Source organism: Bombina bombina, chromosome 1 (genome assembly GCF_027579735.1).
Source record: "Bombina bombina isolate aBomBom1 chromosome 1, aBomBom1.pri, whole genome shotgun sequence".
NCBI classification, from domain to species: domain Eukaryota; kingdom Metazoa; phylum Chordata; class Amphibia; order Anura; family Bombinatoridae; genus Bombina; species Bombina bombina.
This window is the reverse complement of record NC_069499.1, coordinates 92,083,624-92,102,905: the sequence shown is the minus strand read 5'-3', so window position 1 is coordinate 92,102,905 and position 19,282 is coordinate 92,083,624. Positions and strand designations below refer to the sequence as shown.

General features: G+C 37.2%; 1 protein-coding gene across 1 annotated transcript; it reads right to left on the bottom strand.

Moving 5' to 3' along the window:
* Positions 1-2,334: 2,334 nt before the first annotated feature.
* Positions 2,335-18,297, bottom strand: LOC128644878 (alpha-1-antitrypsin). Its single transcript, XM_053697512.1, has 5 exons — positions 18,264-18,297; positions 15,407-16,150; positions 13,094-13,364; positions 10,277-10,424; positions 2,335-2,572 (listed from the first exon to the last, which is right to left on the bottom strand). The coding sequence occupies exons 2-5, from the start codon at positions 16,128-16,130 to the stop codon at positions 2,384-2,386; spliced, it is 1,332 nt and encodes a 443-aa protein (XP_053553487.1). The 5' UTR covers positions 16,131-16,150; positions 18,264-18,297; the 3' UTR covers positions 2,335-2,383.
* Positions 18,298-19,282: the final 985 nt, after the last annotated feature.

Below are 19,282 nucleotides of genomic sequence, written 5' to 3'. Positions count from 1 at the left end.
ATGAAAGCTTATAATAACCTTTTAAGGTTTTTACCTATGCGTTTATATATACTCTTAATTTGGTAGTTATCCATAGTTGCACTTAATCTATTTCAATTTGTTATAATGCCGTATATGATAGTTTCTACTAAGTGAGCATACTGCTATTGGTAAATAACATCACATATATTCTGTGCATAGCGACTAGCAAGGCAAAGTATCTCTACTGAAATAACCATGAGGGAGATAGGGGTAGATCGTGTGAATAGTTAACAACTACAGTCTTGCAAATATGTTTTTTTCAATGTATGCTATGAATAACTGGTATAGTTCCAAAGGGTTAAGTTTGATTACTCAGGTGTGCCTTTTTTACCCTAACCAATCAGAGAGCTGTGTAAGGGTTTTTAAGCCACAATTGTATATGCACTTTTAATGGCTATGAGTACAGTGTTCAACCGAAACGCGTTAGCCTGTTTATGAGGCACAGGGATATGCTTATCCCATGAATTTTAATATGCAACAATAAAAGCTAAATTTTATATAAATACTACAAGTGGACTCCCGACATTTCTTTCTTCATTCTATTCTAATTTGCCAGCTGCAGCCGGTAGCAGTCCTTTTGCGTTTGAACTTTGCTACGTATCCCATATTGCAAGCGTTGTGTATCTATTTTTATTTGTTCCAATTCTTTTATAGCGTATCCCTTATTAATTAATTTTTGCAACATTGCTTGTGACCTGACTTTATTCTGGTCAGATTTAGTCACTATCATGTTCACTCTCAGTTGAGTTTTTGGAACACTTTTAAATACCCTAGGATACCCTATATCCTAAGGGTTTAAACAGAGAATTTTATTTAAACCCCTTATTTATCATTATAAGTCTCTGTATATATTTAGTTATTAATATCCCTATGTTAAGCTTTTTCCTTTAATGTTTTTAATGGGTCTTTCACTTATGTCCCTGGTGTGGGGTTAAATGGTTAAATGGCCTGTGAATGAGTAAGGGTTAAGTTTAAGACTTTTGTGAGATGAGGCTTGCCCCCCCCCCCCCCCCTTCAGGAACCTGAGGGAGTGGCTGTTTTTTAATTGGTGTTAATATAAATGTGTGTGCTATTAACTTGACAAAGGGTCAGGAGGCCGAAATGGTGCTGTATTAGCTGAATAAAGATTTTCCACTTTTTTTTATTTAGGAGTGCTGTTTACTTTCTTTGGACAATAAATTATGTGGTTGAGGAGTCAGGAAAATCTTCCCTAGTAGCTGGGGACATTTATTAAACATATTATTAGTGCTAGTGTATTGTGTGGATTTTGGTGAGCTACGTTATTTGGTTGACACTTCCTTTTGGTATTAATAGCCAATAAATTATAGTAGTTATCCAATGGTAAATAGAGAACAAGCTAATTAGCTACCATTTTTAGCATGTGAAGAGAAGCCTTAATATGCTAGGATACTTTAAACTCACATTGCCTTTTTATATATATATATATATATATATATATATATATAAAAATACTTAGAAAGCCTAAGCATTGTAATAAGTAACATACATACATAGTAATATAGTAGATAAGGTTGAAAAAAGACTGAAGTCCATCGAGTTCAACCTATACAAATCTAAAATACTTACAAAAAGCTCCAGTTAAGCTTAAATAACCCCATTAAAATGTGACCCATTTAATACTAGCAATCATATCCATGAATTTTGTTTATATACAGAAATTTATCCACACTATTTTTAAATGTATCTATGGTATTGGCATTCACTACCTCCTTTGGTAATGAGTTCCACAATTTTATTGCTCTTAAAGTGAAAAAACGTTTCCGTTGCAGGAGATTAAATCTCCTTTCCTCCAACCTTAAATTATGACCTCTTGTCAGAAACAATTTTCTTGGAATAAAAAGAGCTTCTGCAATCTCTGTATATGGGCCTTGAATATATTTATATAAAGTAATCATGTCACCTCTCAAGCGCCTTTTTTCTAAAGAGAACAGACCCAGTTTGGCTAGCCTCTCCTCATAGGTTAATTTCTCCAATCTCCTTATTAGCTTTGTGGCCCTTCTCTGAACTTTTTCTAGTTCTGCAATATCTTTTTTAGCAATCGGTCCCCAGAACTGCACTCCAAACTCAAGGTGAGGTCTTACCAGGGCTTTATATAATGACAGAATTATGCTTTCCTCCCTTGAATCAATGCCTCTTTTAATACATGCTAGTACATTCCAAGTGTATCCAAAATGATTAATTGATCCATCCCCATAATAACGTTATCTGTAAACTAGATATCCATTACAAGATAGATGTGTTGATGTATGAAAAATATCAATAAAGTTATTTAAAAACAGGACACAGGCAAGATAGAGATAAGGTGAGTTTATTTAAAACAGCTCACAGTGTGTAAGTTGGGCTATTTCAGGGGGTTGACAATCTTTCCAAGAAAAGATAAACTTCTGGTTGGTATATGGTAAATAGTTAAAAAGAAAGGTCTGTTGAATTTGATGGATGGTGGAAGCATCATGGGTACAGCTTCCACAACGGTTGCACCTGCAGCTTCTGTCCCTCTTTCATCAACACTTAGTTCAGCCCTATGAACAGCCTTAAACAGAAAAAAATACAACTCTTTAGTGTTACTTTTTGTGGAATGTATTTTGTTATGGACAGAACACATTGAAAACTTTGTTGTTAAATGTCAAGGAGATTTCATTCAAATTAGTAAGAAGATGCAAGTGCCCCAAACTACTTGGAAGGCCCACTTAATGCTCAGAGATATATTTTTATTAGTAAACATCTGAAGCCTCATATAACTGGCATTAAGTTATCTTTGAGCTCCATGCATCTATTCTGAGGTCTCATAGAGGTATATAGCTGTCAGTAATTAGGCATTAGGAACCATGTATTTGTTCTGAGGCCTCATTATAAAATGAGCTGCAGGGCCATGCTTTTCCAAAAAAGGAGCAGGGATGGGGCTTAAAAAAATCATAAGACTGAAGTAATGTAAATAAAATTCAAAATAAAGTCATATATTTAATACTCTTAGGCAGCAAATCAATCACAAGCTCAAACCACTGGTATAGCTATGTGAGATCTGTATTTAATTAGCCTTTGCAGACACAGTGCTAAATATTTTTATCTTGATTGGACATTTAATAATAAATTCTTTCAAACTGCTCTCTGTATTCCCCAATAATATTCTAAATTCTGGCCTTTAAAGTCAGCAAAAATGCACAGTAACACAAGCTACAGCAGATACACACACACTACACAGCATACACCTATACATGCAGATACACACACACTACATAGCTTACACCTATACATGCAGATACACACACACTACATAGCTTACACCTATACATGCAGATACACACACACTACATAGCTTACACCTATACATGCAGATACACACACACTACATAGCATACACTTATACAGGCAGATACATACACACTATACAGCTTACACCTATACATGCAGATACACACACACTACATAGCTTACACCTATACATGCAGATACACACACACTATACAGCTTACACCTATACATGCAGATACACACACACACTACATAGCTTACACCTATACATGCAGATACACACACACTACATAGCTTACACCTATACATGCAGATACACACACACACACTACATAGCTTACACCTATACATGCAGATACACACACACTACATAGCATACACTTATACATGCAGATACACACACACACTACATAGCTTACACCTATACATGCAGATACACACACACACTACATAGCATACACTTATACATGCAGATACACACACACACACTACATAGCTTACACTTATACATGCATATACACACACTTATACATACAGATACACACACACACACACACACACTACATAGCATACACTTATACATGCAGATACACACACACACTACATAGCATACACTTATACATGCATATACACACACTTATACATGCAGATACACACACACACACTACATAGCTTACACCTATACATGCAGATACACACACACACACACTACATAGCTTACACCTATACATGCAGATACACACACACACTACATAGCATACACTTATACATGCAGATACACACACACACACACTATATAGCTTACACCTATACATGCAGATACACACACAAACTACATAACATACACTTAATACATGCAAATTTGCACACACACTACATAGCTTACACTTATACATGCAGATACATACACAAACTACATAGCATACACTTATACATAAAGATATACACACACACACTACATAGCTTACACTTATATATACAGATACACACACACACACACTACATCATATATGGGTATCTGTAATTCATTGTATGGGGTGCTGGGGTTGGCAAGCACATTAGCTGGCAGTCTGAGGCTGCCACTGTTTGTTACCCTAGTGTTAACACTGCTCATCATATAAAACTGAAGGCATGCTAGTATTATCACCAGGGGTTAGACGTAATCACTACAAGAGGTTAGAGGTCACCATTACATGAGGTCAGAGGGTATACAGCCTTCTTACTCCTGTTTAAACCACACACCATTCCTTTTCCACAGGTAATCTAACAGGTATCTAACCATGGGAGAGAAAAGCCAACTGCTTCTGAGTATGGCAGCAATAGAATAAAAAATAATATATATATATATATATATATATATTTTTTTTAAATGAATGGGGCAATGTGGGACAGATGGCAAGCAACCCTGGACAGCAGGACAGACCCCTAAAATTGGGGTTGTCCCGCAAAGATCGGGACAGTTGGGGCATTTGGTCTGGCATTGCAGCTTCATAATGTAGCTGGCATAAAAGGGACTGCACAGGTCATGTATCTGATCTGAGACCTAATTAAAGTTTCTTGCTGGAATAATGGGGGGCTCCAGAGACATGCATTTGATTTAAAGTCTTATTTGTGCAGTCAGTAAGCTAAATTGGGCTGCAGGGGCCATACATTGGATCCTCACTAAGGCTAACATTTTTTGTCTGTATTTAATGAAAATAAAAATAAAAATCCTGTTTTTTTTTTAAAATCAATGTCAGTGTTTCTATTATTATAATTAGTATTAGAAACAGTAGTAGTAGCATCCCTGAGTTATTTATTAGGGGGCCAAAAAATGATTGTAGTACATGTCTCACTTATTTCAATCAAATGTCATCCAATGATGGGAGTTCTCTATTACACAAAATAATGGTAGTAATATAATCTGTATGCATTACTAAAGACATGCAGAGTTCATGCAGGACAAATGAATAGAGGTTACTGTAAATTATTTTAATGTAAACGATGAATACTTTATAATCTTTCAATGAATATTTTGTTAAAGATAAAAAACCCATGATATAAAAACAAAACAAATAGAAAAGGAAAGGATTGTACCCAGAATTGGGAAACATACAGGGAGTAGAAATATATATTTTATGTTTTCTAAAACCTTTAAAATGACTTTAACCCCTTGAGTGCTAATGATGGCTCTGAGCCGTTGCAGAATTTCCCACTTAAGTGCTAACGACGACTCAGAGCCGTCGCTAGAACTCTCCCACCTTGAGGGAGATCTGGGGGCTCCCACCCACTCCTACCCCGGCGATCGGGCCTGTATAGTGACATCACGCGCAATGACGTGAAGACGTCATTGCGCAACTTTATTAAAAAAAGACAATGGACAGTATAGGGAAAGGGGGCATGCTGCTAAGAAGCCTGTATCTCAGACATCTAAGCAGCTACAGAACCCCAAGAAAAGGTAATCGCCTAACCTTTCCAACTGTATACTGTATAAATGTAACTGTATATTGGGGATATGAAAATTAAAAAACCCTCAAATCAGCTTAGCACCCAGGTGGGAAAGTGCTTAGCACTCAAAGGGTTAAGCAAACAGTACATTGTGCAATTTTATGTAAGGGACATGGAACTGAACATGAAAGTTTCATGTTTTAGATATATTGTTTAATATTTTAAAAAAAACTTTCCAAATTCTTTCTAATGTCTCATTTATGCAATTCTCACGGTATCCTCTGTTGAAATTTAAAGGGATATGAAACACAAAAATGTTCTTTTGTGATTCAGAAAGAGAATATCCTTTTTTTAAAAATGTATTTCTATGATTAAATTTGCTTTGCTTCCTTTTTAATTTTTGTTGGAAGAGATATATAGGTAGGTGTCTGGAACGCTACATGGCAGGAAACAGTGCTGCCATCTAGTTCTATATTAAAGGGCCATAATACCCAAATATTGAAACACTTGAAAGTGATGCTGCATAGCTGTAAAAAGCTGACTAGAAAATATCTCTTGAACATCTCTATGTAAAAAAGAAAGATATTTTACCTCAAAAGTTCCTCAGTAGCCACATCCCATTGTAAAGGATTTCTAAGCAGCATATTAGTATGTCTGTCCTGGGACAGCTAAGGGGATGAGCCTTGTACACTCTCATGTTATTTCCCTATTCAGCTTACTATGAAATCTCAGGAGAGTTAAGTGAAATCTCATGAGATCACAGTAAAAGAGTTCATGACCTCAGCACTGCTGATGCTGATTGGCTACTGTTCATTTTTTTTTTTTTACTTGCAGCTGGGCAGCAGCTGAAGTATAACTTTTTACACAGAACTTACTCTGCTAAGCTGAGGAAATTGTGAGGTAAAATACATAGAGATGTTCAGGTGATATTTTCCTGTCAGCTTTTTACAGTTATACTGCATCAGTTTCAAGTGATTTAGCATTTGAGTATTATGTCCCTTTAATTGTAAAAATTATTGCAAAATTGCTGCCATGTACTGCTCCAGACACATGCATGCTCCTGACCTTACATTCCTGCTTTTCAACAAAAGATACAAAGAAAACAAATACAATTTGATAATAGAAGTAAATTAAAAAGTTGTTTAAAATGACATGCTCTATTTAAATCATGAAATAAACATTTTGGGTTTCATGTCCTTTTAAGGCCTGATTACCCTTAATATTCTCTAATACTGCAAGTACTATGTAGCTCCTGATAGAACAGTGAGTCTCGTGAAAGGATTATTAGTATTATTATTATTATCGGTTATTTGTAGAGCGCCCACAGAAGTATCTAAAGAAGATGCATATATAACAAAAGGGCTAACATAAAATTCATATAACACAAATAATTAAATAAAAAGTTAAAAAAAATGTGTTGTTCAATTGCATTCAAAATGCTAACAAAATTGTTCTGCAGAAATCATATTTTATAGAAAAATTAAAATTTGTATTGAAATTATTCAGACAAAAAATCCTATTTAATGCAGAGGCTCATTTATCAAGCTCAGAATGGAGCTTGAGGGCTCGACAGCAGTTATGAAGTAGCGGTCTAAAGACTGCTGATCCATAACCCTGTCTCCTTGCTCTGAGCAGGCGGACAGAGATCGCCACAATTCAACCCGATCGAGTACGATCTGGTTGATTGACACCCCCCTGCTGGCGGCTGATTGACCGCGAATCTGCAGAGCTGCTGGTGCAATGCTGAATACGGAGAGCGTATTGCTCTCCGCATTCAGCGAGATCTGCCGGACCTGATCGGACAGATCGGACAGACCTTTAATAAATAGGCCTCACATAGTAGAAATTGTTATAAAACATTGCAGAATCCAAAAAATGCTGTGAAATTGTTACTAATAAGCAAGTTATAAATTCAAAACATGTGTTTTCCTTATTGTATAATGTGTTTCCTCACCTCTGCTAGTGAGCTGAAGGGGCATTAATAAGAGATTTATGCCAGGTCTCAGCGTATTTATTTAAAATATTTCCTCCCCTGCAGGTCTCCCTGTTTTACCTCTCAAGCCTAAATGTGGCAAGGTTCACATGATGCACAATACTTATTACCCTAATAGAAAAATACATTCAAATCTAAACAGGCTAATCTGGGTTGTATGAGCTGCACTATTACATTTTAAAAGTGTGTCCCCTTCTCCCTGCTAACTTCATTCTTACCAGCAAAAGTTCCCTTTCTTGCAAAGTTCTATGAGAGGTATCTTGAAACTCACCATGGAATTCTGTGTGCCCCCCCAAAAGTGATAATTCATTCATTACTTTTTTCTACACAATCCCCCAGCTGTATCTGAACTTGCCCATGACACATCTGACCCTGCTCATGACATGTCACACTCTGTCTCAAACCGGTCCCCGCCCCTCCTCTCGCTGCGTCACCCCTTCGGTAAATGCTGCGTCATATTTCATTTCTGGACTGCCCCTTTTTAGGGAATTCCTTGAGGCAGTCTCTGCAAGTGTGGGTACATTTTTTCAAGTCACATCCTGTGATTTTTTTATAATAGGACCCTTGGATCCTTTTTCCTACCTAGGGAGGCTCATGAGCACACTATAAACACTACAGTCATTAAAAGGAGCTATGTTTCAATAAAATATACTGAGCTAGATTACAAGTGAAGCACAAACTATCGTGTTTGCAAATGTGCAGTGGTATTACAAGTTAGCCGCAATGCGAATGCGACTTTGCATTCGCATTGCAGGAAAGCATTGCACTCACAAGATTGCACTACCATAAGCTCCAATGGGAGCCTCGTTTTCAAGTCATGCGATGGGCTGCAAAAGTAAAATATATATGTATATGAAAATATACAAAACACGGAAGGGAACTGCACTCTCATACTAGACCGGGTACACATCCCATGACCCTGCAACATGATCAGCCCTGGGTGCCACTGGGTGCAAGAACCATACTAGGGTTAACTGCCTGTGACTCTGGGAACAGCAGAGCTTCCTGTGAGTGCCAGTGGCACCCAGGGCTGAGCATGTTGCAGGGTCATCAGATGTGTACCCGGTCCAGTATGAGAGTGCAGTTCCCTTCCGTGTTTTGTATATGTTTAGGGTGATTACATATTCCTGTGCACCCTTCCCTTGTTCCCAGTTTGTTTGGATTTGAAAGCTTGCATTGTGTGGCTGTTTTAGGGTCCCAGGTATTGGAAAGGACTTTGACGAGGTACCTGGGCTTGTCCCATTTGGCCAGATGCGGTAACTAACCTTTCCATTTTTGCTTTTAAATCTTAGCTGAGAGCTTGTAAGTGAGTGCTGGGTTTTCTCTGTGTGTTGTATTAATTTGTTTTGTAATTTTCCCTATGGTTCTTGCACCCAGACCTGACTGGGGTTAACTGCCTGTGACTCTGGGAACAGCACAGCTTCCTGTGAGTGCCAGTGGCACCCAGGGCTGAGCATGTTGCAGGGTCATAGGATGTGTACCCGGTCCAGTATGAGAGTGCAGTTCCCTTCCGTGTTTTGTATATGTCTAGGGTGATTACATATTCCTGTGCACCCTTCCCTTGTTCCCAGTTTGTTTGGATTTGAAAGCTTGCATTGTGTGGCTGTTTTAGAGTCCCAGGTATTGGAAAGGACCTTGACGAGATACCTGGGCTTGTCCCGTTTGGCCAGATGCAGTAACTAACCTTTCCATTTTTGCTTTTAAATCTTAGCTGAGAGCTTGTAAGTGAGTGCTGGGTTTTCTCTGTGTGTTATATGAATATATACATATATATTTTTATATGTTTATATGTGTATATACACATAATAACACATAAATATATATGCATATAATCATATACATATACTGTTTTTTACAGGGAATATACAGTTCCCATAGACCACAATGTAAAGGCACTTTTCAGTGCCGTTTTTATACTAACACCCCTCACCCGCCAAATTGAACCCCTCAAAACTGCTTCATAAAGTTGTTTTTTATTTTAAAAAAATGCAATTTTTAAAAATATAAAACTAAAGGGGCCTATTTATCAAAGGTCTTGCGGACCTGATCCGACAGTGCGGAGAGCAATGCGTTCTCCGTATTCAGCATTGCACCAGCAGCTCACAAGAGCGCCGCCCCCTGCAGACTCGCGGCCAATCGGCCTCCAGCAGGGGGGTGTCAATCAACCCGATTGTACTCGATCAGGTTAAATTCCGGCGATTCCTGTCCGCCTGCTCAGAGCAGGGTTATGGAGCAGCGGTCTTTAGCATAACTGCTGTTTCTGGCGAGTCTTCAAACACAGGCCCACAAGCTCCATTCAGAGCTTGATAAAAGGGCCCCAAAGTGTTAATTGCTACCGCAAGTTCGCAGTAGCAATAACCAGTCACTTGTAATGGATGGTTATTTATTGCATGCCGTAAACGGGCAAATTCGCCATTTTACAGGCGAGTGATAAATTAGTGCTCCTCTTGTAATCTAGCCCACAATGAGAAATAAGTAAATTTGAGAATAGAAGTAAACTTTAAATACATAAAATGGTTTCCATGATTTTAAAGTTTTAGGAACAAAAACAGACAAAACTCTTACCTTAGAGACTTTAAGGGTTGATTCTCCTGTAATACCAGAGAGATCAGCTTCATCAGAAAATAGATCTGTAACACCCAATTTTTTCAACTCAGGTACAAGGTCAAGCGTGGTAGAAATGGAAAATTTGGGTATCCATAAGTTTATTAACCTATGTAAAAGATGCAAGACACAGAGCTAATATGATGACAACAGTATTATGGTGGTACAAATTATTAGCTATAGCAGAGAATAGGTGGAGAGCTCAGAAATGTACAAGAGAGGTAAAGAACTTACTAAAAACTGCTTTAAAGGGACATTTTCATTGAAAGGATTTTGGCAAATCACCACATTTCCTGTAATCCTTCTGTATCTGTACCAGTCTCTATTTATATATTCTAACCTCTATATAAAGCATAATAATTTGTTACATATCTTTGTGAGTGCCCAATCTATAGGCTAGGTTTCCACTGGTGATGTTAACTTTGAGACTCAAATTTGACTGGTATAAAGTGACACTGGTTTCTATTTTCTTTCCTGTTTACATACTTCCTTCTACTGGTTTACAACTGCTCAAAGTTTTTGTAACATGTAACTCTCCCGCTATTGGTAATTTTAAAGGAAAGTCATGTCTGAGAGTCTGTTGCTTAGCAACTCTAGCCTTTTTGTATAAAAGACCAGTTTGCTCTTGCAACACTCAACTGTGATCGACTCAGCTGCTTTAGTACTTTGCACCTCTGTTGTTGTAATTTGGCAAGCTTAAAACTAAAATCTCATAGCTTTGTAAACTACTCAATTATTATTTTTTTAATGACAGACACTTTAAAGCAGATATCCTCAAACTTGGCCCTCCAGAGGTTTTGGAACTACATTTCCCATGATGCTCAGCCAGCTAATATGCTGGCTGAGCATCATACGAAATGTAGTTCCAAAACCTCTGGAGGGCCAAGTTTGAGGATGTCTGCTTTAAAGGCTAATGGCTTGCCAAAAATAATTAACACCATAAATGGATACTTAAGCATAGCTATCTAGCGGCTAGATTACGAGTTTTGCGGTAAGAGTGGCTCGGTGCTAACTTGCAAGTTATTTCAACCGCTCACCTCCCTATAGCGCTGCTATTACAGGTTTTCATAAACCCTGCGTTAGCAGGCAATATTGCAGCGTTAACAAAAATTGAGCTCCATACCACACTCAAATACCAGCGCTGCTTTGAGCTGGTTTTATGTGCTCGTGCATGATTTCCCCATCGTCATCAATGGGGAGAGCCGGCTAAAACAAAGCCTAACACCTGCAATAAAGGAGCGTAAAGCTCCGTAACGCTGCCCCATTGTTCCTATGGGGAAAGAAAAGTTATGTTTACACCTAACACCCTAACATAAACCCCAAGTCTAAACACCCCTAATCTGCTGCCCCCCATGTCGCGCCACCTACATTACACTTATTAACCCCTAATCCGCCGCCCCCGACATCGCCGCCACCTACCTACACTTATTAACCCCTAATCTGCTGCCCCCAATGTCGCCGCCCCTACATTACACTTATTAACCCCTAATCTGCCGTCCCCGAAAACTGCTGCCACCTACTTACATTTATTAACCTCTAATCTGCTGCCCCCAACGTCGCCGCCACTATACTAAAGTTATTAACCCCTAAACCTAACCAAAAGTCTATCCCTAAGACGCACTAACTTTAATATAATTAAAATATATCTAAATAAAAATTACTATCATTAACTAAATAATTCTTTTTTAAAACTAAATACCTATAAAATAAACCCTAAGATAGCTACAATATAACTAATAGTTACATTGTATCTAGCTTTGGGTCTATTTTTTTTTTACAGGCAAGTTTGTATTCATTTTAACTAGGTAAACTAGTTAGTAAATAGTTATTAACTATTTACTAACTACGTAGCTAAAATAAATACAAATTTACCTGTAAAATAAAACCTAACCTGTCTTACACTAACACCTATCCTTACACTACAATTAAATACATTACATTAATTAAATACAATTAACTAAATTACAAAAAAACAAACACAAAATAAAAAAGAAATTATCAAATATTTAAACTAATTACACCTAATCTAATAGCCCTATCAAAATAAAAAAGCCCCCCCCAAATAAAAAACCCCTAGCCTAAACGAAACTGCCAACAGCCCTTAAAAGCAGATTAGGGGTTAATAACAGTAATGTAGGTTGCGGCGATGTAACAGCAGATTAGGGGTTAATAATATTTAACTACTGTTTATGATGCGGGAGGGCGGCAGTTTAGTGGTTAATATGTTTATTATAGTGGCGGCGATGTCCGGAGCGGCAGATTAGGGGTTAATAATTTTATTTTAGTGTTTGCAATGCGGGAGGGCCTCGGTTTAGGGCTTAATAGATAGTTTATGGTTGTTAGTGTACTTTTTAGCACTTTAGTTATGAGTTTTATGTTACGGCTTTGTAACATAAAAGCCATAACTACTGACTTTCAGTTTACGGTATGGATCTTGACGGTATAGGCTGTACCGCTCACTTTTTGGCCCGGACAGGCAAACTCGTAATACCGGCGCTATGTAAGTCCCATTAAAAAAGGACTTTTTAAAAGCTGCCGTAATTACGTTGTGTTACGGCCAAAAAAGTGTGCGGTACAGATATACCTGCAAAACTTGTAATACCAGTGGTAGTGAAAAAGAGCCATAATTCTGCTTTTTCACTCATACCGCAAAACTAGTAATCTAGCCGTAGGTTAGCAATGCAAAAATCACATTGTCATTTTTCATTTTTGCTTAGGCTGCCTCTTTCAAATCCACAAACATCTATACAAATACATAAAGCACAAAACATTTCTCACCAGTCACTAAAATTCATTAGCCATTTTTTTGAGGTGGGTTTCCCAAGAGCTTCTTCCACTGCTTTAAATTTTCCTTCTTCTGGCAGAATAAACCATGCCGTGGCATTTCCTTTGTATGGTATTTCTACCACATGACAACCAAGATCCCTGTCATGTACTACCCTGTAGTAGTTATTTCTGAACATCATTGGAACCTTCACAACAGTGTTCTCATCAACATGGAAATCACCTTCTTTTGTTAATTCTTCCTGAAAAGGGTTTTGCCATTTTCCTAGTGATTGACACATTTAAGACAACTAGTTTAGCAGATTTACTAATATGCTACATAGAGCAAAGTATATTTTAAAAATAGATTTAGAACTGTAGATTTCTGCAAATATAAAACAAACTGAAAATTATCAAAATAAACATAATAGTATTCCATGACAAATAATCATTTTCTAATATGTTGCAAAACTTTTAAAGAACAATATTTGATTGAGAGAGCATACAATTTAAACAGCTTTCCACTTAGGGATGGGCGAATGTGTAAATTTCCGAATTTGAATGTTAGAACGAATGTTATTACCAAAATTCGAATTATAAATCTGAATGTTGATAAGAATGAATATTCTTAAAAATTCTATAATCGAATGCTATTTACAGTTTTCGAATGTCACTTTCGAATTTGAATGTTAATAATTCCACATTCAAAATTTCAAATTTAACATTCTATTTAACAAATACTATTCAGAAGTTCAATAGTTTCTGTGGTAGGGAAGGAATCTAGTAAATTGATACATAATAGATACAAATATATAATTTTGAATGTTTCTATATAGAATATTGCATAATTCGAATATTACATTTAAAGAAAGCATTAGAAATACTATTACAAATATAAATTCGAATTTTTCAAAATGAATATTTTCGAATGTAATCTTAAAATTCGAAACCGAACATTCGAAAATCGAATGTTAGAATCTTATGTAAACATTCGAAATTTGATTCGAACGAACGAATGTGTTAAAATTCACTTCATTTTTCGAATGTTACGAAACTTTCGCCCAACCCTATTTCCACTGTACTCCTATTTTCAAATGTGCTTCTTTCTCTTGGTATCATTTGTTGATGGAGCAGCAATGCACTACTGGGAGCCAGCTGAACACATCAGGTGAGCCAATGACAAGAGGCATACATATGCAGTCACCAATCACAAGCTAGGTTCCAGTAGTGTATTGCTCCTGAGCCTGCCTGGGTATGTTTTTCAACAAAGTATACCAAGAGAACAAAGCAAATTAGTTGACAGAGGTAAACTGGATTGTTGTTTAAAATTGCATGATCTATTTGAATTATGACATTTTAATTTTGACTTTACTGTCTATTTAACTTCTCACATATCCCTGGTACTTGTACTGTCTTCTCTTAGGTTAGGTAAATGATGTTGCTGATGGTAACATATCACTAACATATCTGCTTCCTTGTGGTTAGGACAAAGATATAAATATGTTAGATATAAAAATAATATCTATTTAACTGGTTATAAATCCTTTAGATCATGTGCAGCAAAAAACTTTTAGATGTTTACCCAAATTATCCATTATCTTCTAAAAAAACTGGATATTAAAGTTATATTTTCTTTTAAATTCCATACACATATATCAATAATTAAAGCTTTACTGCTGATAAGTGTCAGCACTTATATTGGTGGCAGAGTGTCAAAAAATGTTATTAAAAATGCCAGCACAGGCACTCATGCCATAGGTTTGCCACATCTGTCTAAATTATCTAATTCAAACATTGTCCAGTGAGAGAAAAAAACTATGCAGTTCTTAGGGAACAGAGACAATAAAATAGCAGTGTTTTCAGTTTGTGAAATCATAACAAATAAGCTCCACTTTACTTTATTATGACCTGGACTTTCTTTGGTATATAAAGGAGGTCGCTAGGAGGAATATGATTAATGGTCAGTATAGTTATACATTTCTAAACTATCCTTAACTAATAAGCTGTTTTAAGCAGGATCTATCAGATTGATGGACCTACCTCTGAAGTATATATAATTTATAAGAACTAGTGTGGCTTCTGAGTCAACACTACTCAACAAATGGTCAAGATAGCTATAAACTTCTAATATATCCTTAACTAATAAGTTGTTTTAAGGATGATGTAACAGAATGACGGACCTACCTCTGAAGTAAATATAATTTATAAGAACTAGTGTGGCTTCTGAGTCAACACTACTCAACAAATGGTCAAGATAACTATAAACTTCTAATATATCCTTAACTAATAATTTGTTTTAAGGATGATGTAACAGATTGATGGACCTACCTCTGAAGTAAATGTAATTTATAAGAACAACTGCGGCTTCTGGGTCAACACTGCTCAGCAAATCAACAATTTTCCCATTTGTTTTCTTTTCCACATAACTGTTGATCTGAGATTTTGCCTCTTCCTCATTGTGGAAATCAGTAGAAAATGCCTCTGCCTCATAGAATTTCTTGACATCTTCTAAGAACTTCTGGAGTAGCTTCCAGTTTTTGCTTATAAATAGAGCGTTTCCACTGTTGAGCTGCAATTCGCTGTCAGGTTCATTTAAGATGTGTAGGAGATTCTGGAAGCCTGCATGGATCTCTTGTTCTGATATCTCTGAGATATTGAAGTTCAGACCTTCGATGATCTGATGATGGGTCTGAGACCTGGCACCCAAGGACAGCATAGCAAATGCAGTGGAAATACTCACCGGGGAGAAGAAAATGTTTTCAGATGGATGATCTGCAGCTACCTGTCTGAAGAGCTTGTATGCAAATCCATAATTGCTTTGCGCTATTTTGTGGCTTTCTGATGATTCATTGTGATGGTGATGGTGATGGTGCTTTCCTTTTTCATGGTGATCGTGTTTGTGGTCATGTTTATCATCATGGGCCTTGTGGCCATTATGATGCTCATGTTCCGTGTGGTTATGCTTATCATTATCATGGTGTCCTTCCTTGTGATCACTGGTGACCATATAAAGTAGAGCCACACTCACACATAGAAAGAGAAGGACCCTCATTTTGCACCCTCTGAGCAATCCTACAAGAAAACGCAATCATCAAAGGATATTTATACAATAACACAACTTATTCTCACATTCAATACAAGATCAGTTCCTATAAAATACATGACACAAATATATATATACAAAATTATGTTGTAAAATGTGGTTCATTTTAAGACCTGAAGTAAATCACTAATATTAATAGTATAGCCCAGAACTACATGAAGAACTCCACTACTTGCACACTATCGGCTTAGCACAACCCCCGGGTTAAGCTTGCGATATATGTGACCTGAATTAACCGCTCAGACAATTACATGAGAGCTTAAGCACACCAGCACTAGCTGACTTAAAGGGACTTTAAACACTTAACAAATGCAAGATCGAATGATGCATTTAAAGAAAATATTAGTATGAGAATAACAAGTAGATTTATTTTTAAAAGTTTCATAAACTGTTTAAATAATGACAAAATAAGTGTAAAGTTTTAGTGTCTATAAAACAATGGGAGCTGCCATGTTGTAACTTAGGTTACCTTCTCTGCTGTGGCCAATTAGGGACAGTTATAAATAGGTCACTAGAGTGTGCAGCCAATGACTGTGTGGTATATAACAGTGTTCTGCACTTCCATTTCTAACAGGAACTGCAAAGCTCACAATTTCAAAGTGGAATTACAGGGAACGGGGACAAAATAAATAATGAAAATATATTGTAAAGATATTTTAATATATCTGATTTATCATTTTATATTGCCATCTCAAAGTGTTTAATGTCTTTTTAAAGAGGTTTACATGCCATAGACCACTGTTTCATAACTATAGTCCTTAAGACTTAATTTAATGTACTATAGAACAATTTTTGGTATGTTCAAAACAGCATTGAAGCAAAATTATAGACAGCATGACATTGTTTTTGATACTTTTATAATAAATGTATCTAGACTTAAATAAAATATGGGCATCATACAGTACATAGGAACTCTGACATTAAAAGTATAATATTATTAATATTAATATAGTGATGTTCCTTAATGCCCCATAACATTGTATATACACTGCTGTCCATCTGTGTTACTTCTATAGCTTTAGTACTATGGACACCTCTTCTTTTAGTTCAGTCATTTAGTCTATAACCAATGTTATAGTTACTGCCCTTCCCTAACAAAATTCATTGATTTGCTATAATACTGCATAGTACAGTGAAGTAGGGGCATTAAACCCAAATGCTTGAAGACCTTGTCAGACACATACCTACAATCAATTCCTAGCCCTCGACATGCCTACATTAGACCTTAGAACAAAACACTGGAACATCAGCCACAAGTCCACATTAGAACTCAGATCAGATAGCAGATACTGCTGCAGCTGTAGACCACATGCCCACAATAGACCTTTAGATTTACCCCTCATCCTACAGCCCCTCTGCCAGCCACATAGCTACATCACAAGATAAGACCCTTGGGTTTGCAGCTCAGATATCAAATGCATTACTAAATCAGGTCAGATGAGTGGACTGGCCATGCAGCCCTGTCTATCAGCCATATAGTCACATTAATCAGCTGTGTAGCCCTGCAGCCGCTCTGCCAGTGTGCTAAAGCAAACTTCAAAATGGAGCAAGACCAAATGTTTTGTCAAGCCTCTTACTGTAGGGAACTAAAGCAGAGACCATGCTAAACCTAAATTATGGGCACATAGACAGGCAGATATGTATAAAAAACAAAAATGTATGAAAAATGTTTGCTCCACAGGACATGTTTTTTTGGAGGATTTGGTATGTTAACATTAAAGGGACATTATTAACACAAAATTGGAAAATTCTGCTCACTGCAGATCCTGAGCAGAACAATGGTTGTTTTTTCATTTGCTTATTCTGCTTTTGTTAGGCTCACTTGTCTGTGTCCTTCTTAGGAGTTACAATATGTTATGATGTAAGCGAAGGGCATATAGCTGTATATGAGTTAAACAAGAAGTTAGAAAAAGGCATTTATATTCTAAAAAATTATAGTATTTACTTTAAGCCTTAGAGCACCCCTTTATGTTTACACAAATCGCTAATATCCAACATTTACTGTATGATGCACTGGGTACATTGGCAAATAGCATAACTATACAATAAGTATATGTAAACATATACAGGCTACATACTTACCAAATATTTTCAGAGATTTTATAGAGCTCCCAAATTTTGCTGATAAGGACACCATTATTTATAGGGATAAGTTCAGTATTGTGAAATCAGATTTATTAAACATTAACCAAATAACCTTTGTCTGTGTATTCAAAGCAAACAGAGCAAATAATGATGACATATAAAATCCCAGCTACCTAATATGCTTAAAGGGACATTCCACTGTATGTTTAACTCCTTCAGTTAGCCAATCAGGATCAGCAGTCGCACATAGTGAAAACTTTTGATTGCCAAATGGGACTTTGCCTATATATTTAACCCCTAGCGTAAAATGGGCATAAGTAGTGATACTACATCACAGAGTACTTTGTCCAGCGTGCCCTGTTGATGAAGTACCTACATCCAATACAGAGGCGCATGCTGCGGTCCAAGCTATCAGCTTAGACAGCTGAGACTGCAGCCGGGGTCAGAAGGCATCTGTCTTCATATGGTAAGGGAGCTTTGATCGTGCTCCCTTTACTATATAAAGCCAGATCGCTGATACAGACAGTGACACAGACAGCTGCGGTGGTGCCATGGGTGGTGTGAGAGGGAAGGAGGGAGGCAGATGGGCGACACATCACTGGAGGGGTGTTGGAGGTTGGGGAAGGGAGGGTTCCCTACGCTACAGAAAAAGATTGTTAGGAGAGAGGGAGAGATGGGCCAAATGGGGTAATCAGAGAGGGGAGGGGGCCATACACACAATCACATGGAGAGGGAGGTGGGTAGGGTGCCTGTACCTAAGTTGACAGACACCATTGGGAGGGGGAGGGTTAGAGAGCTGTTTGGAAGGGATCAGGGAGGTGGGAGGGATCCTACACTACAGTAAATAAAATAAATAAATAAAAAAGCCCTAAACCTTGAAACTGGCAGACTGTCAGTACCAGTACCAGTGCCAGTACCTTATATTGTGGTGAGGAGTGTGGACGGGAGGGAGAGCTGTTTGGGAGGGATCAGGGAGGTGGGAAGACAATACCTACATTACACTACAATTACCTTTA